At 39.2% G+C, this 25,453-nt stretch overlaps 1 protein-coding gene across 2 annotated transcripts in view; it reads right to left on the bottom strand.

The window, feature by feature from the left end:
• Window positions 1-25,453, bottom strand: part of AMPH (amphiphysin) — a 247,506-nt gene that overhangs the window by 143,583 nt on the left and 78,470 nt on the right. For both annotated transcript variants that reach the window (XM_050783311.1, XM_050783312.1), the window contains exon 2: window positions 12,814-12,894. In XM_050783311.1, the coding sequence (XP_050639268.1) occupies window positions 12,814-12,894 (81 nt within the window). The remainder of the gene's footprint in view (window positions 1-12,813; window positions 12,895-25,453) is intronic.

Genomic DNA, 25,453 nt, shown 5'->3' on the forward strand with positions numbered 1-25,453 from the left:
TAGGAAATTCCTGATAAGGTAGAGTAACACTGGTTACAATGAGCTGCTTGGGACCTGTGGGGTCACTGCATGAGGTAACGACAAAAGAGACCTCAAGCAAGGATCTTGTACTTCCAAAAGTCAAGAACCACATTTTAATTCTTTTAGAGTAAACGCAAACAAACCATACATTTTAAATTGATAACTGCCATCCTATTAAAGTCTAAAAAGCAAACTGCTCGCTAAGTTAATATGGCCATATATTAACTGTTACCTTTTCCTCAGGACATTAATAATGCTTATCCTTTAGTACACTTATATGTGTAATAATGTTTGTAGGTTTAGTATTGTTATAGCCCATGGGTCAAATGTGTTCTATAGACATTGATTTATTTTACAAACTCCATCACGAAATTGACTTAGGTGCCAGTATTTTAAATAAGCGGGATACTTCCTGTGATGCACAGTCAGAGTGAGTGAGTATAGCAGGGAGACTCTCAGAAGGCATGGTGCAAGGAGTGAGGGCAGAGAGAATGCAGCAGGCATACCATCAGCAAGCGGGAACTCGGCTAGGGCACTAAGTGGGCAGGGATTCTTGGTCAGCAAGCCTCCAGAGGGGAGAGAAGGGGAAAGTGTAGGTATGAATGAAAGTGTAGGGTATGAATCAGCCCATAGCTAGAGAGCTAGAGAGCAGGGGACCCTGGACTGGTGCAGCACAGGAGACAAAGAGATGGCCCACATGGTCAGGAGGCTGGTTACATAAAGGAGACTGTGCAAATAAATATACATATGTTGAAGATAATGAAAGCAGGTTTCTCACTCTCAAAGAGGAAGGTATAAATCTAGAAAGGGGGAAGGCCCAGCCGGGCGCATTGGCTTACGCCTGTAATCCCAGCACTTTGGGAGGCCAAGGCAGGCGGATCACAAGGTCAGGAGTTTGAGACCAGCCTGGCCAACACAGTGAAACTCACATCATTACTAAAAATACAAAAATTAGCCGGGCGTAGTGGCAGGCATCTGTAATCCCAGTTACTCAGGAGGCTGAGGCAGGAGAATCGCTTGAAACCGGGCGGCGGAGGTCGCAGTGAGCGGAGATTGCACCACTGCACTCCAGCCTGGGCAACAAGAGTGAAACTCCGTCTCAAAAAAAAATTAAAAATAAAAAATAAAGGAGTGGAGGGGAGAGCCCAAATAAAGCAGGAGATCCTGAACTGCAGTTAGAAGGGTCATTGTTTCAGATAGATAGATAATATAGATGTCTGTGTGTAGAAATACTTGTATATAGATATGTATTCTTAGACATGTATGTGTGTGTGTGTATACACACATATATATTCTGTCCACTTAGAAGGCCTAGAAGCATGATACCCTAGGAGCAAAGAATATACCTGGAACCCAGATATTGGTTTCTAAATCCCAATCTCCACCAAGATTTTTCCAAGAAACCAGGCTTTCTTGGAAAAACAGCTGATTCCAAGCTATGTGGGCAAGGGAAGCACAACGAGATCCTGAAACATCTAGTACCAAAAGGGTAAAAATATTGTCAGAGAATTAAGCAGATCTGTCAAAAGGACAAAGGAGTCAACTCCTAGGAGCTTCCACTGGCTAAATTTGGCGCAACTGCACTCCAAAACGACTAATAATAATGAATTATAACCCAACAAATAACTTAGGAATCCATAGGCACATGCTGATATAATTAATTAATTAAGAAAGAAACATTTTTACCAGGAGTGAGGGCAGAGATAACAACATTTTGCAAAATGATTGTACAATGTCACAATACTCAAAAATGTTACCATTGAGTAGAATGCTAATTAATAAGTTTAAAAGGAATTCAAAATAATTCACAATGTAGCAAGCATCAGAGTATAGCTGATTTAAAGAAGAAGCATTAGTGGATAAAACTAGTAGGTGACAGTTTGATGAGAAACAGGACATTTACAGTCTCAAACTAATCCCCGCAAAATATTTATTAATATTACTCATTAAATATTTATTAATTTTAATAGAGAAAATACTTATGTATTAACTCTATACTAGAGATACCTGGCAGATATCATCTTATCTTACTAGAGATACCTGGCATATCATCTGTTGAGCTGTGCCATCACAAAGTGATAAAAGTTAACATCACTAGCAGTGGCACAAATAAACATGATGTGTGTTCTGACAGCATACACTGGGCATCACTTACTTTTGTAGTAACCTTCCCAGAAGCTAATTATTAACATGAAGCTAATTATGAGAAAAGTATCAGGCAAATCCAGAGTGAGGGACACTCTACAAATAAACACTGGGCAGTACTAAAAAATGTCAAGATCATACAAGGCAAGAGAACGCTGAAACATTCTTCCAAGAGAGTTAGTTTAAAGAAACTAATGAAACCTGACAACTAGGGGCAACACATGACCCTGTATTGCATACAGGCTCTTTAAAAAACACAATTAGGGCATATGTTGCAAACATTTTCTCTGGGCCTCTAACTTGTCTTTTCATCGTCTTCCGCACAGCAAAAGTTTTGTCATAGGCAAAATTTGAGGATCTGTGAATTAGACAGTAATGTGGGATCAATGGCAATTCACTGACTTTGACAGAAGGAACTATGGCTGTGTAGGATAGTGTCGTTTTTGGATACTAATGGATGGATGTATAGATGGATGGAGGCATGGAGGCATGGATGCATCCATGTTTAGACAGAATGATAAAATAATTGGAAAGTCTAGGTGAATGGTACACAGCAGTTCTGTATACTATTATTATAGCTTTTCGTAAGGTTAAAATTACTTCTAAATTTAAAATATACAAAATAAAATTGGGAAATTTTATTAAAATATGAATTTAATCTTTTCTTGAAAATCTGATGTACCAACGTGGGGCCCACATCCTCCTGTGACTTGTGTGCACTGGAGTTGACAGCTGCTTCAGCACAGTCCTCACCACTCCTTACTGTTTTATACCTTGTCTACTTAGCCCGTTTATGTTCCCTGACCCATCTCGGCAAGAACATGAATCTGTGGCTTCTGCCTTCAAGTGTGTTTGTTCTGACAGAGGTAGTGAGGCAGTATGCTTTTCTAGGTAAGCCTGTGAAAGGGGATATATTTTAATTGACGTTTTAATGATGTAATTATGGAATCATTTGCAGTTGTGTGTGTGTATATATAGAGTTGTGTGTATATATACACAATTATATATAATCTATATACGGTTGTGTATATATGTGTAGTGTGTGTGTGTGTGTGTATATATATATATATATAGTGAGAGAGAGAGAGAGACTTTGCATCCTGTACTCAGTCTTCCTTGACAGCAACATTTTGTAAAACTATTGTACAATGTCACAACATAGATGCGATCTACCCATCTTATTCAGCTTCTCCCAGTTTTACCCATATTATTTGTGCTTGTGTGCGTGTGCATGTGTTTAGTTTTATGCAATTTTACCACATGTGTAGGTTCATGTATCCATCACCACAGTCAGAATACAGAACTTTCTAGTCAGGACAAGAATCCCTCGTATTGACTTTTTATAACCACATCCACCCCAACCCCCATCACTCATTCTTGGCAATCACCAAACTTTACTCCACTTCTGCAATTCTGCCATGCCAAAAGAGTTACGTAAGTGGAATCCTACAGTATACAACCTTTTAGAATTGGATTTTTTCACTCAGAATAATTCCCTGGAGATTCAAGCAGGCTTGGGTGTGTGGCCGTAGTTATTTCTTTTTCATTGTTTACTAGTATTCCATAGTATGGATATACTCCAGTTTGTTTAACTATTCACCCCTTGAAGGCCATCTGGGGTGTTGCCAATTTGGAGCTACTATAAATAAAGTTGCTATGAGCATTTGTGAACAATTTTTTGTGAGAACATAAGTTTTCATTTCTATGGGATAAATGTATAAGAGTGCAGTTGTTGGATTGTATGGTATACATGTCTAATTTTTTAAGAAATAGCCAGACTGTTTCCCACAGTGGCTATGAGTCATTTCACATAATGTATGAGTGATTCAGTTTCTCCAAATCCTTGCCAGCATTTAGCACTGTCACTAGTTTTTATTTTAGCCATCCTGAGAGGTGTATGGTGATTTCTTGTGTGGTTTTAATTTGCATTTCTCTGATGGTTAAATACGTGTTAAAATTTTTTTCATATTATTCTTTCGTAGCCACATATCTACTGCAATGAAATATCTATCCATGGTTCCTTTTTTTTTTTTTTTTTCCTGAGACAGAATCTCACTCCGTCACCCAGGCTAGACTGCAGTGGCATGATCTCAGCTCACTGCAACCTCTGTCTCCAGGGTTCAAGCAATTCTTCCCCCTCAGCCTCAGTAGGTGGGACTACAGGCACCCACCACCATGCCCGGCTATTTTTATTTATTTATTTATTTTCGGTAGAGACGGAGTTTCGTCATGTTAACTGGGTTGGTTTAGAACTCCTGACCTCAAGTGATCCACCTGCTTCAGCCTCCCAAAGTTCTAGGATTACAGGCATGAGCCACTGCACCCAGCTGCTATTCATATTTTTTGCCCATTTTCTAATGGAACTGTTTAAATTTTTTTACTATGGAGTTTTAAGAGTTTCTTTTACGTATTCCGGATACTAGTCCTTTCTTGGATATGTAGTTTGCAAATATTTTCTCCCAGTACATAGCTTGTCTTTTCATTCTCTTAACAGCTCTTTTGCAAAGGAAGTTTTTAATTTGCATGAGGTCCAATTTATCACATTTTCCTCTTTTGTATTGTGCTTTTGGTAGCAAATCTAAGAACTCTTTGCCTAACCCTAGATCCCAAAGATTTTCTCCTATTTTTCCCAAAAGTTTTAAAGCTTTATGTTTTATATTTAAGTTCTTGATCTATTTTAGGTTAATTTTGTATAAGGGTTAGTTTTAGGTCAAAGTTCATCTTTTTAGCCTCTGGATGCCAATTACTATGGCATTATCTGTTGAAAGTTTATCTTTCTTCCATTCAATTGCTTTTAAACCTTTGTCAAAAATCAGTTGAGCATATTTGTGTGGGTCTATTTCTTGGTCACCTATTCTGTTCTATTAATCTACATGTCTATCCCTCTGGCAATACAATGTCTTGATTATTTCACCTATGTAGTAGGTCTTAATATTTGAGTAGAATTTTCCCTCCTACTTTGTCTTTGTCACTGTTTTAATTATGATAGGGCCTGTGCATTTCCATATAAATTTTAGAATAAGTTTATCTATGATCATAAAACTATGTGCTATAGAAATTTCAAGGAATTGCATTAAACCTATAGGTTAATTTAGTGAGAACTGACATGTTCACTGTGTTGAGTCTTCAAATCCATGAATATAGTATATCTTTCCAAGTATTCAGTTCTTTTTTATGTATTTCAGTAGTATTTTATAATTTTAAGCATATAGATCCTCTATGTGTTTTGTTTAGTGTGTACATACATATTTCATTTTCTTTGGAGTGACTATAAATGTTGTGTTTTAAATTTTGATTTCCACATGTTCACTATTAGTATATAGAAATGTGATTGATACTTACGTGTTGATCTTATATCTTGTGACCTCACTGAACTCATTTATTTGTTACAGTAGTATTTTGGGTGATGTCTTGGGATTTTCTATGTACATAATTATGTCATCTGCAGATAAAATGAGTGTAATTTCTTTATAAGCTGTACGCCTTTTGTTTCCTTTCATTTTCCCTCTTGTACTGGCTAGGACTTCCATTTCTACACTGCATAGCATTGGCGAGAATGGACATCCCTGCCTTGTTTCCAATTTTTGGAGAAAAGCATTCAGTCTGTTACCATTAATTGTATTAGCTGTAGGTTTCTTTGTAGATGTTCTTTACTGAGATGAGGTAATTCTCTTCTATTCATAACTTGCTGAGCATTTTTATTGTGGAATAGGTGTTGAATTTTGTCACAATTTTTTTCTACATCAATTGATATAATCATATGATTTTTTTCCTTACCCTGTTTATATGGTAAATTACATTGATTGATTTTGGAATGTTAAACCAGTCTCGCATATCCTGAATAAATCCTACTTGGCAAAGTTGTGTAATTCTTTTTATACATTGTTAGACTTCATTTGCTGATATTTGAAGGATTCTTATATGTAACTTCATGAGACATGTTGGTCTGCAGTTTTCTCTTTTTATACTACTCTTGTCTGGTTTTGGTATCAAGGTAATACAGCCCACATAAAATCAGTTGAGAAGTGCTCCCTCCTCTTCTATTTTCTGAAAAAGATTATGTAAAATTGATATTAATTCTTTAAATGCTAGAATTTTCCAGTGAAACTATCAGAGGGTGTGGAAATTTTTTTCAGATTTTAAATCACAAATCCACTTTCTTTAATACTTATTAAACTATTCAAATTGTCTACTTCACCTTGATTAAATTTTGGTAGTTTGTGATTGTAAAGGAATTGATCCCTTGTGGTTGTCGAATCTGCAGTGTAACGTTGCTCATAGAATTCCCTTATTATCCTTTAGATGGCTACAGAAGCTATAGTAATAGCCTTTGTTTCATTTCTGATGTGGGTAATTTGTGTCTTTTTTCTTCCTGTCAGTCCTGCTAGAGGTTTATTAATTTTATTGATTGTTTTCAAAGAATCAGCCTTTTGTTTCATTTATTTTCTCTGTTGTTTCCCTGTTTTCAGTTTCAATGATTTCTGTTCTTTTTTATTTCCTTCCTTCTGCTTGCTTTGGGTTTATTTTCTTCCCTTTCAAGTTTCTTGAGGTAGGAAATTAGATTATTGATTTGAGACCTTTCCTTGTTTCTAATGTAAGCATTTAATGCTATAAATTTCCCTTCCAGCATTGCCTCGGCGCTTCAGGACCAGACAATTTCATTTCCAAGGCCTTGTATTCGCCAAACCTGATTTCCCAGATAATCATTTTTTTTTTTCCCCAGGACCCTACGTCCAGAGTTCTAATACTTTCTATAACTTCCCCTATTAAACCAGACTATCTTAAAAGAGCTTCATGAAACTTCTTCTCATCAAGGTGTGAGCAGGGACATTCATTTCTTAACAGGGCATCCAGCCTCTCAGCTCTACAACCTTGGAAGGAAGCGAGCTCCATCACTGCACTCAAAAATCATGGCTGTTAAATATCAGATCATCTTAGTTTATTTAATCTGTGCAGATCGCAGATAATCCAGAACATAGCCACCAAATCTTTATCCATATTTATAATAGACACTAAAAATAGACATCAAACATAGAATTAGAATTTTTAAGGACAAACCAGAGGAAACACTTGTAAAAATTTGCATGAATAGATACAATGCATTGGTCCTCAATGTGTTGTCCCCAGACCAGCATCACTGGCATCACTTAGGAACTTGTCAGAAATGCAGATTCTCAGGCCTTGCCCCACACATCACTTGCATTGAAGTCACCTGGAAGGCATTGGTACAGCACAGGCTGCTGGGTGCGACCTGCTCTACCAACACCTTCTAGGTAACTTCAATGCAGCTAATGTTTGAAAAACACTGCTCTGGAGGGCACAAAACTTGCCAACTTAGGTTCTTATTCAGAATCCAGAAGGTCTAGTAACCTGACAGGATGCTGTGTAGGCCAAATGAGGCTCTCCACACTGCCATTTGGAATTGGATCATTATTTGAAACAGATCTTATGGGATCACATTTAATCAAGGCAGTAGCTATATCACAAGAAGGTCAAGATTAATATTTAATGAAAGGTAGATACATTAATATACTCACATCATGGTTATCTGTGGGAAAAATAAATGTTCTAAGGTATATACTAGGCCTATCTGCTCAAACAAATTGCAAAAAGCTTCTTAAGGTAAGTATAAGTTTTCATAAATTAAAATTTTATCCACACATTAACATATATAACAGCGGCAGTATACCTTTATTTTACATTCTTTCTTAAAACTTCTAAAATTTTTCTCTTTAGTCATTTTTATGTACATATACTAGGTTCTTGAAAATGTCATGAAACTGCTTACAAAAATACATACCATATACAACATCTCTTCCATCCCAGAAATAAAAATGTACTCTAGGAATGCATTCAAAGTGATAATTTCTGCCACTCGTTCAGCTTCAAGTTTAGCAAGTATTTGTTAAGTTTACTTGCAAAGCACTAGCTCCCATGGAAATAAAAACATGAAAGCAATAAAACAGGATCTGTGTGCCCAAGAGGGGTGAGTTCAGTGTAAGGAGAAGACATGGCCCAGCTTTAAACAGCTGCTAGAGCATCCTACTCATGGGAGGCTGGTCTGAATTCTCACCACTGGAGAGGATTTCAAGGTCCCAGGGTTTCTTCTCTTATTGGTTCATATTACACAAAAGTTAGCCCATCACTCAGTCATGGCCAGGAGGAGCCACACAACACTGCTATGGTATTTCAACGAGGGAATGGAAGCCTATGGAGATGCCAGAAGGAGAATCAAAGCTCTCTTTCCTTTATTTGAACTGTTGTTCTTAGACGGGACCTAGATGAGGGTGCTCACACCTGCACTCACTAAAATGTGACCAAATAGTTGGTTATCTAGACTCAACCAGCCCTCAATGTATCATCTTTTAATTAGCACACTTGTCACAGGTGCAGCATCTTACTGGGCGAGTTTATTAGCAGGAAGGAGGGAAAGAAACCAAGGACCTTCCTCCCACAGGGGACCTTTTTTCCTGCTCATTAACAGACCTGTCAGCAGAAAACCGGTAGAACTGAAAGCAGGTGATGTTCACACCAGTCAATTTTGCTACTTGTTAGCAGCTTTCATAACAGACGGAAAATAGAACGGGGAAGAAAGGCCCTCTGAGGAGGAAATGAAATCAAATTTTGTTCTTTCTGCTGGATTTCTACAATCCTTGCTCTCCTTAGCATGCATTGTCATGGAAAATTCCAAGTTCTCTGTAGAAGAGTTCATTCTATTCCCTAATGCACTACACCTAATTACTTCCTCCCTCCTTCCCTCCTTCCCTTCCTCCCTTCTTCCCTTCCTCCCTTCTGAAATGAGTTCTCACCGTGTTGCCCAGACTGCAGTGCAGAGGCTATTCACAGGTGTGGAGTTTTTACCTGCCCCATTTTCAACCTGAGCAGGTTCACCCCTACTTAGACAACCTGGTGGTTCCCTGCTCCTGGGAGGTCACCATATTGATGCTGAAATTAGTACGGGCACCCAATCAGCATAGCACATGACAACCCAGGACTCCTGGGCTCAAGTGATCCCCCAGCTTCAGCCTGCTGAGTAGCTGGAACTACAGGCATGTATCACGGTGCCAGGCTCTCCTTGTTTTAATTAAGTAGTTTATGAAACGTGGACCACAAAAGCAACAGCAATTGGGAGTCCAATGGACAAAAGAAAGTATGTACAGACCCTTTATCGATGCTCTCAGCCTCACACAAACCATGTTGAAGGAAAAGAAGTTTGAGATCAAAAGGAAAACTTAGGGTTGGGATAAAATAAAGCATAGCCCCAAGCCAGAGTTCAAACAGAGACCTTTCAGCCCCTTTTGTTTCCAACATGAACAAGCAAGGAATAGATCAATAACTACAAGGATCTTATGATTTTGTAAAAGGAAACTAAAAGCAAGATAATCGAACCCCCATAAATGTTTGAATAATTCTAGAACATCCTAGAATGGTCTACTTCTTTATTAAGCACTACCTGAGTGTGGTCAGGGGACTATAATACAATGCACAAATCCAAATATGGTTTCATTTTATACTATCAATAGTATCTTTTGGGATATAAAATATATATACTCATAGAAAAAATGTGGAATCTAGGTTTCCTAGGTTAGATAATGCCTTTAGAGTATGTAGCCTTTAGATAATACTTTCTCTTCAGATTACTGATTCACCATCACATTAATACTAAGAATAATAGACCTTGCAGATGTAACCATAATCTTGGCAGATCCTTCCTTCTAGGTTAATGTTTCTACATAAGCACCACTCCTTTTTCAGCATACGCAACACATACAAATTCATCACCAATACATATTGGGGGCAAGAGGATTCTTCTCTCGGTAGAGTATTAATAAAATCAGCCTTCGGCTACACTTCTCAACCTTTAATATGTTTCAAAAGAAAATAAGTAAATCCCTCCCCTTCTCTTCCTTCTATCCTCCTTCCCTTTCTCCTTGTCTCTCTCTTGTTTACAAACAGGGGTAAGGCACTCTCTCACTCCACTATAATGATTATAAACTTTCTGATAAAAAAATATCAAAACGAAATATGAAAATGCAAGATGTTTTAGATGCAAAAATGTTTTCAAAGTGAACCAAATGGGGTCAAGAAACTCCCTGAGAAATAACATTTCCTAGATTTATAGTCTATTTGCCTTCCTCTTATGAAATAGGATTGCTTATTCAAATTTCCCCAAGTTTTGAAGTTTCACACAGGTTTTAAATACTGCTAATATTCTTGGGAGAACTAAGGTGGTAATCTTCACGGGTGCTAATATACTATGCCCCATAACATCTGAAAATGAATATTGTATGTAGTGACCAAAATACATAGCAGGACAGCAGTTTAAAGTCACCCCATTCTGCTGCTCCTAGTGGCACCAATCATTCTGCCAATGTAGTTGATTATTTAATCAATGGCACATTTCTCTAGTACCTTCTGGTACCTTCGACAAAAAACAATCCTCACCTGGGGCAGTCAAGAAAGCTGAAAAAAAAAATGAAAATTCACTGTAATCGGAAAATGCAAAGTGCTTCCGGGCATGACTGCATTACTAAACCTGATGCTTCCAAAGTTAACCTTCTGGGGTGCTAACAACATCAAAGTGCCATAGAAGTGATAGAGAAAAACTCCAAGAGCAAAGAATCAATTAGCTCCATGGGGATACGCCAGACAGGAAAACAAGGTTTCGAAGGGTACAGTGTGAATCCATAGGTAGGGAAAACTGTAAACATGAATCACTTCTTCAGTCTAAATCCAATCTTTTAGAGCAGACATTTGGGATTGCCTGCAAAGTCACAGGGCACTGATGGACAAGTTTGTGTATGGGAAGTTCTTGTGATCCAAGACAATGATCTATTTGAGAGTTACCCACATGCAGGAGATGTGTGAAAAATCACCAGATGAGAACAGAAGTTGATTTGGAGACCCTTTCTCCTGGAGGAGAGTAGGAGAGTGCTTATTCTGTGGGCCCAAGTCCAATATTTCCCTAGGAATTCTCTTTCCTACCTTTATTAAGCCAAAGCTCTCTGTAATATGTGTTCATTTGGCCATGATCAGTTTTTCTCTCTGTTACTGTTTGTTCTCCAGCTCCCCTCTCCCTTTTCTCATGTTCAGATAGAATATGTTTGCTATCCCATTCATGGTAAACTGACTACCTATCACATCTGCCAACCCTTAGTCTTGGGATGAAACTGGAGACATTCAGGAATGTGTTTTGGCAAAACTGATCTACCTGGCTCCATACCTGCTGAAATGTATAATCCCTCTTGGTGAGGAAAAGAAATAGAATGTCTTGGTGAGAGAAACAGCAGGAACCCTGATACACAAATGGAGGAAAGAAACCTCCAAGGTCAGGAGCAAAGGGGGCAAAATAAAACCTGTGATGATTTCCCATTGTTGGTGTCATCCCTGAGGCCATAATTCCTTCTGTGGACACTGGTAGCTCCAATGACAGCAGGAAAATAAATCCATGTCCTTATATTGTTCCCCACATAATTAGACATTATAATGCCCAAACCCCATTTCCCAAAGCCTTCTCAGCCTTTCTTCTTCCCACCCCATCTCTAAGATGATTTCTAGATTTGAGGCTTCTAACCTCAGACAGCCCCACTCCTATCTTCCCCTCCCTAGCCCTTATGTGTGTTACCGAAAGAGAGATATTCTAGCCAATTATCCAAGCATTAGAGATCAAGACATAGTTTAAAAATAGTTTCTATATTCACATGTCTGTTAAACACATACACTAAAGGAACAAACATCACAATCTGTTTCTCAACCTTTTTTTTTCATTGTCACCTTCCCAAGGAGTCTTTTAAGACTTTTTTCCTAATTACACCGCCTGTAAAATTTTAATATCATAAGCATACTATATATCTGTTTATCTAATGTATGTTTATCTTTGCTTTATACACTGAAAAAGTTTTCTTCACCCACCAAGAACCAATTTTCAGCCCCTTAGGGAAGGTATTAGTATACTCCCTGTTGCGAATGCATGCTCTTGAAGCATGCAACAATTAAGGTTATTTTACCAGAAGTGTTAAACTACTGCTTTTCTAATTTTCAATGAAATATAAATCTTCAGCAACACCAGCATTCCTATAGACCTGTCATCTGTATTAAAGTGGTCCAAGACTGGGCCTGGTAGCTCACACCTATAATCCCAATACTTTGGGAGGCCTAGGTGGGTAGATCGCTTGAGTCCAGGAGTTCAAGACTATCCTAGGCAACATGGTGAAACCCCATCTCCACTAAAAACACACAAAAAATAGCCACATGTGATGGTGTACACCTGTAATCCCGGCTACTCAGGAGGCTGAGGTGGGAGGATCACCTGAGTCCAAGGATGTTGAGGCTGCAGTGAGCCAAAATTGTGTCACTGCACGCCAACCTGGGCAATCTGAGTGAGACCCTGTTTCAAAAAATAAAGTATAATAAAAAACTAAAGCAATCCAGGACAGCAGAGTCTTTATCTCCTGGAATTCCAAAATCTACTGTCTATGGCCTTTTACCATCTTCCATAGGAAATTCTACAGAATTAGCAAGTGTTACTCTCAAGTTAGTGCCAACTCCACCTATTCTTTTTTTAATCTTAATGCATTTTGCTTATATGCTAAGACACAAACACATTTAAACCATTTCCCACTCCAGAAATGAAACAAATGGACTCACTTCTTGCCGTTTGAAGTTCTGGACATATTCTTCGAACTGTTCGTCTTTTGTCTCATCAGCTTTCCCCAGTTTCTGAAGGACCTAATTTGTAAATAAAACAAAATGTTTAATTTAATAATGTTTTAAAAGAAAGATGTGCATTTTCTGTTAATGGAGCAAGGTTGATGTTTTGCTCTGAGGAGTAGAGCAAAAACTATCAGCACTCCTAGTTTTTCTGTTCTGGAAGCATCTTGGCTTGGCAGCTGTGGAGTTGAACAAAAAAAAACTGAATCCCAGTCCTGCCCCTCACAGGCTGTGTGGCTTTGAGCAAGTGTTGTGCTACACTGCACTTATTTCTTTATATAACTCTTTCCTTTAGCAGGCTGTGCATGACTTAGAGACAGAAGCTATGCCTTATTTGTCTTTTTGTCCAAAGCATCTGGCACAATGCTGAATGCATAATTGGTACTCAGCTGCTTGTGAACAGTAGACCAAAGCTGTCTGACTAAAGCATTCATCCACTTCAGTGGTCCCCAACCTTTTTGGCACCAGGGACCAGTTTCATGGAAGACAATTTTTCCACTGACCAGAGGGTGGCGGGGGGAATGGTTTCAGGATGACTGAAGCACACTACATTTATTGTGCACTTTATTTCTATTATTATTATTACATTGTAATATATCATGAAATAATTATACAACTCACCATAATGTAGAATCAGTGGGAACCCTGAGCTTGTTTTCCTGCAACTAGATGGTCCTGTCTGGGGGTGATGGGAGACAGTGACAGATCATCAGGCATTATATTCTCATAAGGAGTTTGCAACTTAGATCCCTCGCATGTTCAGTTCACAGTAGGGTTTGCTCTCCTATGAGAACCTAATGCTGCTGTTGATCTGACAGGAGGCGGAGCTCAGGCGGTAATGCTCCCTCGCCTGTTGCTCACCTCCTGCTGTGTGGCTCGGTTCCTCACAGGCCACAAACTGGTCTGAGGCCAGGGTTTGGGGACCCCTGATCTACTTCATCGGGACAGTATTAGAAGCCAGGATGATGGTAAGTTCCATCTCAACCATCTTCTGATACTCCCTTCAACTCAATAAACACTCAAAGAAATCATGGGATACACAGGCCCCATACTAAACAGGGGTCACCCAGAAATACGAAAAAACAAGGCCCCAACACTTGATCCTAAAAAATGTATTTTTTAGCGGAATAGACAAGCCAGGTCCACAAATAACAAATCAAAAATAAGTTAAAGACAAGACACAGCATACAGCCTCTTTGGGACAGAGGACATAAGTAACAAATTGTACTTGATGCCTTTAAAAAGTAGGGCAGAAGAAAGATAACTAATATACTTTAGGAATATATGAAGAACTCATTTTCCTGAGTAACAAAATAAATGATACACATCTCTTGCTTTACTAGACATTTTCATAGCTCATATATTTCCCCAAGATATATTTATAATGTTATATTAATAAATAAACCTAAGTATCAAAGTAGTTACCCAATAAGTCAGAGTCCATGCAGATTCCTTCAAGAGGTAAATTTTCTTTGGAGCAAAAGTAATTATTCTAAATGAAAAATGATTTTTTATTCTATTCTAAAACTAGTTGTTCATAAAATGTGCTAGTATTTCTCCTTTTTCACTGTCATTAACAAAGATATATGTTTTAAATAAAATTGTATACAGATTCACACATGTATTACCAATTGTTCAATATCATTCAATTTCATTTCACAAACCAATACTACATGTAAGTAATAGGAAATATGTTATTTTTCATTGTAAATGTATTGTTTTTCAAAAGTTGGAGGAATCTAGTATCATAAATATTTAAAGGACATATAATCACTGTATTAACTAATATTGTCCTGTCACTTATATAAGAGTTTCTTTGAAAGATGGAGTAGAATACACTGCATTTTTTGAAGAATTGGGCATTATAACTAGGGAAGAATTGATAAGCATAAGAAACATGAAATTAGGTATATATGTAAAAAGACTATAACTATGTTAAAAAGTTAATAGTGGCTATTTCTGGATGATAAGATTAAGGGTGATCATTATTTTCTTCTTTATAACTTTCTATATTTTCCACAGTTTTCTTAATGTTTAAAGTAACAAGAAAATTCACTAACAATGGTTAAAGTAACAAGAAAAGAGTTTATCATACTATAGAGTTTTTATAAGAAATGTACATACTAGATTTTAGTACAAGTTAAGTGGAGTGTTGGTAGCTGGTTAAAAACTCCCATCAAAAAAAAAAAACTCCCATCAAAAATATTGACAAGAAAATTAATATAAACTGAAAATAAGACTTCCAGAGGCAACCATGAAGGACCTATGTCTGATTGAGTGGCTCACATGTAAGATAAAGGTATTAATAGTGCCTACTTCACAGTGTTGTATGAAACCACCAAGGATACACATGGAAATACCAAGCTATGATGACCAGCGTATAGTTAATGCTCAATAAAGAATATCTATTATTTATAGATATTTTTATCTAACCCCACTGAACGTCACCTGTTTATAAGCTTATACTGAGAAAAAGCCAGAGAAAATGTTGAAAATTTTACATGACCAGAATCAGGATTCACAAAAGACCTTAACAAGATGAAATTCAACAAGGATAAAATTTAGGACAAAAACATAACTGTACTAGCACCAGATTTATTATTCAACTTTCAACCAAAATGCAACAAGACAGATGTTAGGAATGGGTGGTTTCCATCCTTAAGTAGAAGTAAGGGATGACTTTAACAGATAGTCAATATGAGCCAATGAAGTGATGTTGCTGCCAAAGCATCTAATGTAATCTCAGTCTGCACTAACAAAGCTTAATAGCTATCAGGAAAGTGGTCCTGGACGCTCTCAGAGGTGAACAAGTTGGTAAACACATAAATACACAGAAAATCTGGAGCCAAAAGAAGGAGCTCTCAAAAAGGCAAAGAGAGTTGATACTATGCGATGAGAAGAACACTTGATATGATTTGGTATATTAGCAGGGAGAAGAGAAGACCCAAGGAAAAGAGCACAGCCATCCTCAAATACTGGAAGGACCATCACAATAAAGAAGGATCAAACTTGCTCTGCCAGAAAGACTCAAAACTCACATCAGTAGGCAAAAAGTGCATGAAAAATTTGTTTTCACAAAAAATTTTCATCATAGTTTTATAGAAATTAAAAATAGTTTATTGCTAGAGTTAATGCGCTCACCATTCTAGAAGTCATATGAGCTTAACCAATAGTTAGGGTCCCAGAGAAGAGACTTACTCATCAAACAGGTAAATAGACTAAGTCACATTTCAAACACAATCTGAGAATCCATAATACATTTATTATGTTAGACATTTTCCCTAGTGAAGAATGCAAATCACAATGAACAGTAGCAAAGAAGAAATCCTCTTCATGTTTACTAAACACTGTGTGTCAAACACTGGGCTAAGGGGCTGCAGGAATAACAGGCTACATTCTAGGGACTGTGATTTTTCAATAGTATTCAAACCCAGGGTTGGAGGTGTGGAACTGAAGTGGACAAGGGTGGCGTGATAGACAGAGGGCAGATTACCGAAAGGCTTAGGCAGCAAGACTCAGAACTTTGATTTTCTTGTACAGACCATGGAGAGCCAATGAAGTGTTTCTCTGGAGGGAGCCACATGGAAAGGTCTGCACTCCTTGGTGACAATGTTAGAGACAGATTAGAAGAAGGCAAGATAGAAATAATGAGACCAATTAAGAGGCTTTTTAATGGTCCAAGCAATAAATGACAGAACTGGAGCTAGGAAACAGATAAATCTTTAAGAAATATAATGCACAGTATATAATGGCTTGTGAGATGAAAAGGATGAAGGACAGAGTGAAGGATGACCTCAGATTTCTGCGGGAGAGACTGAGTAGGCATTGATTCCTTCAAACAAATTAGAAATCATTTTGGACATACAGGGTTTGAGACAGCTCTGTGGCATCCAGGTAAAGATATGGTAAATAGCATGATAGGGCCAAGGTTCTGAGAGATGCTCTGAGCTACAGTTAGACTTTGGAAATCACCAGAGTATGGTGACAGTAAAGCTACTACAGTGTATGAAAAAGCCCAGAGAAAATATGATGTACAGAAAGAAATAGGCCAAAGACAGTCCTGAAAAATCATTATTTAAAGAATGGGCAGAGGAGGAGAATCCTTGACAGGAGCCTGGGGACCCAGAGGTATGGTCAAACCAGGAGCAAATTCATAGAAACCAAAGGAGACAGTTTTAATTGCTACAGAGAACTCAAGCAAGTTGAAAAACCAAAAGCTCTGAAAGTGTCCACTGGATTTAGGAACCAGAAGGTCCCTGGGGTCCTTGCCAAGGGCTATGAGTGGAATGGCAGTCAGAAGACAGATCACAGTAGATTGAGCAAATAGAAGGAGAGGAATCTGAAGAGCGTGCAGGTACTCTTTCCAGAACTTGGAGGCATAAAGAATCAAAGGAGCAATTCCTGACCCTGTTTTTTTTTTTTTTTTTTTTTGAGACGGAGTCTTGCTCTGTCACCCAGGCTGGAGTGCAGTGGCCGGATCTCAGCTCACTGCAAGCTCTGCCTCCCCGGTTTACGCCATTCTCCTGCCTCAGCCTCCCGAGTAGCTGGGACTACAGGCGCCCGCCACCTCGCCCGGCTATTTTTTTGTATTTTTTAGTAGAGACGGGGTTTCACCGTGTTAGCCGGGATCGTCTCTCGATCTCCTGACCTCGTGATCCGCCCGTCTCGGCCTCCCAAAGTGCTGGGATTACAGGCTTGAGCCACCGCGCCCGGCCATCCTGACCCTGTTTCTAGGCCAGAGAGAACTGATCAAAGAAAGGAGGCAGGAGCTATGAGGGTGTCATACGGTAAGAAAAGTTTCAAAGGGGGTAGAAATGGCGGCATCTCAGATTCACCAGAAAGGACCCATCTTGCTCAGGAAGAGGCACAGCCATTCCTCAGAAACAGGTAGGATTTCTGAGAAGGCAGGGAAGATTGCCTGTGCAAAGGCCAAATTGCAAGGAATGCACGCACAACAGATCCATCTCTCCTGTGAGGTAAACGACCAGATCATCTGCTGAGCAGCAGTGGGGTGAGGTCACAGGAAAGGTCCCGAGGAGAGGGGAGTGATTCAGATGTGGAACTGGAAAAGATGAGAACCAGAAACACATGACATGAATTTTAGATGAAAGTGAAGGCCCCGCTGAGGCAAAGACCATGATGCGCAGTTGCCTACATGTAAGCAGTTTTGTGATTTTTCTCCAGCAGCCTCAATGGAGGTGGTAAGATTGATCTGCTATATAGAAAAGATCTTCAGGCACCAAAGACAGCGAAACCTAGAACTGAGATGACTAAAAACATTTTTTGCCTTGCTCTATGTCACGAGTATTTGACAGTGAGCTGATAATTTAAATGACCTCTCTCATTAACCACTCCTTTGGCAGTGTTGAAAACACCAATTAAATCTGAACAGTGTGGCACTGTTGATATTACAGGAGGATTACTATGTATTTATGTATTTGATATGCAGATTTTGACATCAACATGACACATCTTCCACCTACAGGCAAAAGGAAGAAAGTTCAGTGCCTCGTGCATTTTGGCTTAAGACTTAAATCTTTTCCTTCAAATATAATTTCATCTACATTGACACTTTAGTATTTTGAAACAGTAAGATTTTTGTTGTTGCTTTTAGTGCTGCTGTTTTTCAAAAGCAAAATAATACACTACGTTGAATAAGCTTTTCCAATTCCACTTCCTTTCAGTGAGATTCTGACATATTCTGTTAGGGATGTGTGCTCCTCCTCCGACCCTCACCCCAAGCTCAGAAGTTCTGACCTAGTCCTAAAAGACATCATGACATACGCAAGTAAAAAATTAAATAGGAAGGAAAAGCAGGAATATGGTAACTTGGAATATTTCATCTTAAATCACCTTTCAATCTCTCCTAAGACAGTTAGTTCCTCAGCTTGGGTTGCAAGGTCTCACGTTTTCTTCTAGGGCAATTGCCCATGTATAAAGTGCCCAAGTAAAGTCCCTAAAAATTTAGAACTCTTTGATTTGGGCAGTTTCTCCATACTACAAAGCCAAAATTCTGATCAAGTTTCAAGTCTTCATAGTCCAATACAAACTAAATCCTACTATAGTAAGAGAATAATTGCCTTCTCTTACTATTTTAAATTAGGAGTGGAATATTGTGTTGGCAGCTTTCAAAACAGTGACTGGCATTTTAAGTCAAAGATAAAGTTCACAATCTTCCATTCCACACAGAAATAACTTCTGTTAATTAGGAGAAAAGATCAAAGAAAAATCAAGCTATGAGAAGGTGTGACCCCAAGCAAAAAAAAATAAAAGCTAGTCCTACAATCAGAAATGGGGCAGCTGAGGAGAGGAAAGGCTGCAGGTCACAAAGCAGTTCCAGGCAAAAGCCAGGCATGGTTTGTTACTGAGACAAGAATGATGGCAGAGTTGCTCAGCAAGATGCCTTAGTGACATTCATCCATTGGATGAGGTCTCCAACTAGACAAATTTCCAACTCTGGGTTACTCACACTTCCTGAGCCAGACTAAAAATCAAGAAGAAAATCATACAATTTTATTAGTCTTCTTTAACAAGGAGACACCTCTCTCTTCATATTTTCTGTTCTTACCAAAAAAAAAGAAGAAGAGCACAAAAAATAATGTGTACATTCTCCATGTTGTTGATCAGGAGTGAACTAAATCAGAAGGCCATGGACTCTTCTGGGCAGGACATGGAGGGGTGGTCTTCCACTTGTGCCCATGTCCAGATGATTCATTCATTCATCAGTCCATATACCCACCTATCTATCAAGAGTTCTTATCCTGTTCTCACCCTAACACTACAAAGTCCCATAGCTTACGACTGGAGAGGGAAGGTAAGTGCAGGGTAGCTGCATGTCCTAAAGCTTCCTGCTGGGCACATCCTACACTGTTTCCCAAACTTCAGGGTACTAGTCCTTTGACCTCTTTCTGAGTGTGTTTCAGGACTTAAGGAAGCAGATATAATTTGCCCTAATGTGAGAGGACTGAGATGAAACACTAGAAATGCATCTTTTGGTGTGGTTCATGGGCCTTCGTGGTCCTCACATTGTCCTCCAGCTTCCCCTCTGGGGGATTTATTTCTGTACCATTACGACATCTACTTCTTACCTTGGTAGATTTTAACAGTGCATTAGCCATCACGTCATCAAAGCCTCTGAGGCTGGCATGAGCCTTCCTGCCAATTCTGGGAAACACTTCTGGGAAAGTAAACAATAGATAAGAGAGAATATTCACAGCCTCTGTCCCATCTGAATGGTCTTCAGATTTTAAAAGGTTGAGAATGACATAGAGTAGAGAAATTACATGTCTCATCCATGAGTAGGTTTATCCTAAGTGGGACAGAGGCAACTGGGAATTAGAAAACTAGGGAGAAAAGAAAATTTAGTCCCTAGACGGGAACAGAGGTAAGTGAGAAGGGGCCCTAAAAGGCAGTGCGGTGAGCACCCGCCAAGGCTGCTTTCCAATCACACATCTACCTGAAAAGGTATTGTGTTCCAGAACGCTGCTCTCTTCTCTCCTTCCTAATACTTTCAATTTCAGGACATTCAGTCCTCTGACTTCAAGAGGAAAAAAAAAATATTGGTGGGGAAAAACAGCTTGAGGAATATTGACCTGGCAAAGATTTGAGTCCTAGCATCCAAAATGATCCGCTTCTCCAGGAGTTGGTGCCTGCTGGCTCTCTCTCCAGATTGAGTCACCTTGTCCCAGAATTACTTTTTCATGAACCTGATATCCTCAGGATGCAGCCCAGAGTATAATAATTATACCAAAACCCAGTGGGAGTCTGCTAAAGCCTGCGAGTCATCCCATGAGACTCGGATAAAGACCAGATTTTCCTTCTCCAGTGGCCCCATTCACAAACAGAGCACTGCCTCATGTCATTATTGCACAGGATAATGCAATGAATCTCCAACCTCTTTAGATCATGTAAATTAGTCCTCATGTTCCTTAGCTAGGCAAAGGGATCCTCCATATACTACCAACCAGATGTTCGAGAGAAAGCTCACATCTGCCACACTGGTAGCAACCAGTCCTGCATCAGAGCTGCTGTAAACACACATGGCCGCAGAAGCCAGAGAGGGTTCTACATTTGGGAAATTCACCACAGAACAGGTCTGTTCCTGACTGCTTTATACAGATTCTTCAGGCAGTTTTCATGTCAGTTACCCACTAGACCAATAAAAGATGAGTTAGCAATGTAAAAACTGATCTCCTGTAATCCCAGCACTTTGGGAGGCCAAGCCAGGAGAATTGCCTGAGCCCAGGAGTCGGAGAACAGCCTGAGCAACATGGCGAGACCTCATCTCTACAAAAATTAAAAAAGAAAAATTGGCTGAGTGCAGTAGCTCACACCTGCAATCCCAGCACTTTGGGAGGCTGAGGTGGGCGGATCACGAGGTCAGGAGTTCAAGACCAGCTTGGCCAATCTGGTGAAACCCTGTCTCTACTAAAAATACAAAAATTAGCCAGGCATGGTGGCACACACCTGTAATCCCAGCTACTCGGGAGGCTGAGGCAGAAGAATCACTTGAACCCAGGAGGCGGAGGTTGCAGTGAGCCGAGATCGTGCCACTGCACTGCAGCCCAGGTGACAGAGCAAGACTCCGTTTCAAAAAAAAAAAAAAAAGAAAGAAAGAAAGAAAGAAATTAGCCAGGCATGGTGGCATGTGCCTGTGGTCTCAGCTACTTGGGAGGCTGAGGCAGGAGGATTGCTTGAACCCAGGAGGTCAAGGCTGCAGTGAGCTATGATCACATTGCTGCACTTCAGCCTGGGTGAGAGATCAAGACCCTGTTTCAAAAAAATTAAATATGAAAAAATATGAAAAATTAAATATGAAAAAACACTGACCTGCCGTACAAATATTAAAGAAGATGTTGACTTAGGTAGAACAAAAATTCCACAAAACTCCACCCAGGATTTCAAATGGGAGCTGTAAGTTCCCTAAGGCAGGAAGGGGCCGCCAGTGGTGATGGATATGAAACAGATGAAGAAGATAGATAGGACATGTTCTTGCTTTTCTTCCTCTTATAAAAAATGCCCACTAAACTAAATCTCTAATTCTCTAATTTATTAGCTATCACCTATGGAAATTTACAATATATCAAGCACAGATCTAAGTGTCCTATATCTAAAAATGTATTTAATCCTCCCAATAATCTTGTGAGTTAGGTTGCTATGATTATGTTCATTTTACTCATGAGAACATTGAAAATTAGAGAGGTGAAGTAATTGATCTCCGTCATATAGCTGGTATGTAACCAAGCTTATGTAAGGCTAGGATTTGGTTTTCAGCTACCCTTCTGATTTACCATGATCTTTCTGGAATAGTGTTTTCCAAAATGTGTTCCCTGGGACATAATCTCAGGAATCTCTACAAAAAAAATTCCAAGGGCAATTCTGTTTGAAAAATACCAAAGATTATATGTTCATCTACCGAGTCTCAAAGAATATTGTTAAAGAAAAAAAGGAAGAAATCGCAATACCCATAAAGTACAATGTGAACATATATCAATGATTTTTTTTAACTCATTAATTAATGAGGAAACTGGTAAGATCCTAACCACTATACTATAATGCCGTAAAAACAGGAGCAGAGAAAGAAACACAGCCTGGTGACCACACTCTTCTACTTTCCCCTGGACAATTAAGTCGTTTTCTTCTATTTTAGATTCTACTCTGACTAACCATATCATATTTTCAGGAACTCAAACATAATAACTGCTTGATCCATACTTTCATTAAATGGAAACTATATGACATCATCTCCCTCCCAAAATAGGTTATTGTATTAATTCAAATACCCTAGGAGAGGAAGCAAGTTATACAAAATATATGTTCTCCCTACTCTGTCCTCACTTAGAGGAACCGAATTAGCCTCTGATGAGCAAAAGGCCAGAGGACATCTCCTCCTTGTAAGAATATTATGGATCAGGCCACCAAGGGGGTCTCATAGGAGCATCAGGAAAACACAAATGACCATGGTCTCTCTCTGGATACCAGGTTCTATATCTGGGGTCCAAGAACAGATCCCAAGATGTCCAGGAATCACCTGGAATTGTGGCTAATATAATATGGCTGTGCCTTTTAATAGGAGGGGAGGAAGGGTCTCCTGGTTTCTGTAAGGTGAAGAACCACTGAATTCTAAGAGACTTCATGGGTACAAGTGGAAAGAAAATAAGTGCTAAAATCAGACAAAACTGGGCCTCACTTGATCACTTTTGAGAGCTGGAAAACCTTTGCCAAATGTTTAACTTTGTTGAGACTCAATTTCTTCATCTTTGGAAATGGGAGGATACCAACTCTAGAAAGTCTAAATGAGAACACAAGCAAAAACTCCTAGCCTGATCTGAAAAGTGTTTATTGAGGGTTTATTCTTTCTTTTCTCCTTGAAAAAAGGAGAAAAACTTCACTTTAAGTTGCAATAACAAAGGTCTGACAGGGAACTTAGATCTTCCAGTAGATCCAATGGAAGAGATTCTTACGGGTTTGGCCAAGCTCACATCTTCGACTTTCTATGACACAGATGGATCTTTTAGAGCTAAAGGGATACTATAAAGTCTACGGAAACATCTGTGCTTAGAAAATTATTTGCTGGCAACTCTCTTTGTGCAGTTCAGTAAGTGTCTCTTGAGCAATTCTATAATTCCAAGAACAATGCATGTGCCAGCAATGTTGCCAACGCAACCAAGAAAGCCTAGAGTGGCAGTCTACGTTTCTAGAAATCATCTTTACTGGTGGCTTCTCACATTTGAGCAGACTTTTGTGGCAGCAGGAAATGGGATCCTTCCATGTGACCCCATTCAAACCTGACCAAATGCCCCCATCAGATCTGCTGATGCCTGTCTTCCTGAATAGGAAAATCTGGGCCTGGGGTCTAAGGATGGATCTGGCGTGACACCAAGAACAGCTTGATTTTTCCCCCTTAAGGTTTATTTTCAAGACTTAAAGCTATTGGAAAGTTCAGTTTGTTTGGGGCGGAGGGGGGTTGTTTTGATTTGATTTGGTTTTGGTGGAAAGAATAGTGTGACCAGAATTCTCATGCCAAAATTTCCACCGCAGTCCTGCTGGGGCCACTGAGTGACATCAGGAAGGCCACCTATCCTCTTTGAGCAAACTTTCTTCCTGTTTTTACTGTTTTTATTAAATGACGCCTTTTGGTAATTTGCCTCACAAACACATCACAAATGAAGAAAAAGAGATAGGCTACAGGGTACTTACATAACTTTTGAAAAAACATTCTGCATAATCTCAAATTGGGAGATGTTCTGCACAATCTCAGAGTGAGGTACCACCACAATTCCCCAGGTTCTTAAGTGGTCCCCCAAAAGTCATGCAATATGCCCCAAATGCCAGGACATAATTACCAAGGATTTCAGACAGATTCAACGCAATGTGCATGATCACAAAAGCAATTTCACCGATGGTTTCTATCTTTAATGTTTATTGATCCAAAAATAAAAATAACCTGATACAAAACAAACTCTACATATATTGCAGGTTTGAATGGAAAAAAAAAAAAAAAAGGGAAAAGGAGATGATTGCTAACAGACCAAAAAACTAAACCCTACTTCCTCTGGTAATGACTCCTAGGTGAAGGCTGGACATGGTACTTTCAGTTCAGTTTGTCCATGTGGTCGTTTTCTAAAGATTGCTCAAGAAGGAACTCTGAGTGCCTTCATAACCTTCCTTGAGAACTTGGACAGAAGGTAACGGAAGGTAGCAGAGAGATGCTGCCCCTTCTGGCTATCTGAGGCTGCCTCTGGCAGAGCACACAGCTTCCAGCTCTGGGTACCAAAAGCTGAAAACACTTCTCACCAGCAGAACAGGCAATCAACACAAATGAATAAACAGACAAATGAATGAATTTGTGAAACACTATTTTTGTATACATTTCTATACTTTGATCTGTGCTTTGATTTTCCATTTTATGCAGCCGTTTTAAAGTCTGATCTGCATGAAGTGAATTTCTAAAAAAAAAAAATTACACACTGTTTTGTAGGAGACCTATGTTTCAGATTTAATTTGAGCTTCTCAAACTGAAATTTCCATGTTCATATGATTAACATGGACATTTTATAATAAAAAGCTAAATACAAAACCTGCAGGAATTTTTTAAATAAAATTGGGACTTCAAAGAAATACTGTGTTACCAGTATGTGCTTTGGGTAATATCATCACACTCTCTTGTGTGCTATTTGGGTATATCAGAGGGGGATATTTTAAGACGCAGTGTTTGGTGTATAAGAATGACTGCATGATAGATGGGTGGGAAGCATAGAATTCTATTCCGGTGACCCTGGGTGACGCACCTAGCAGCTTTGCATACAGAAAAGTAAAAGGTGATACTGGAATTGCATTTCGCTAGCTGTTCACACCATCTGTAAATACTGGCAGACACTTCTATGCCGCATTCTCTCCAGTTGCCCCTCTAGATCCATAATCCACCCTTCTCCACACTGCTGGGTGCTCCAGGAAGCTAATCTCTAAGAACTGCATCCTGCCCAGGTCCTCTGGCTTCCCTCTGGCCTCAACCAATGGCAAGCATCAGCAAGAGATGCAAGGGTGGGCAAAGGTGGGAGGAGGGAGAGGGTAGGGT

Source organism: Macaca thibetana, chromosome 3, assembly GCF_024542745.1.
Source record: "Macaca thibetana thibetana isolate TM-01 chromosome 3, ASM2454274v1, whole genome shotgun sequence".
NCBI lineage: Eukaryota > Metazoa > Chordata > Mammalia > Primates > Cercopithecidae > Macaca > Macaca thibetana.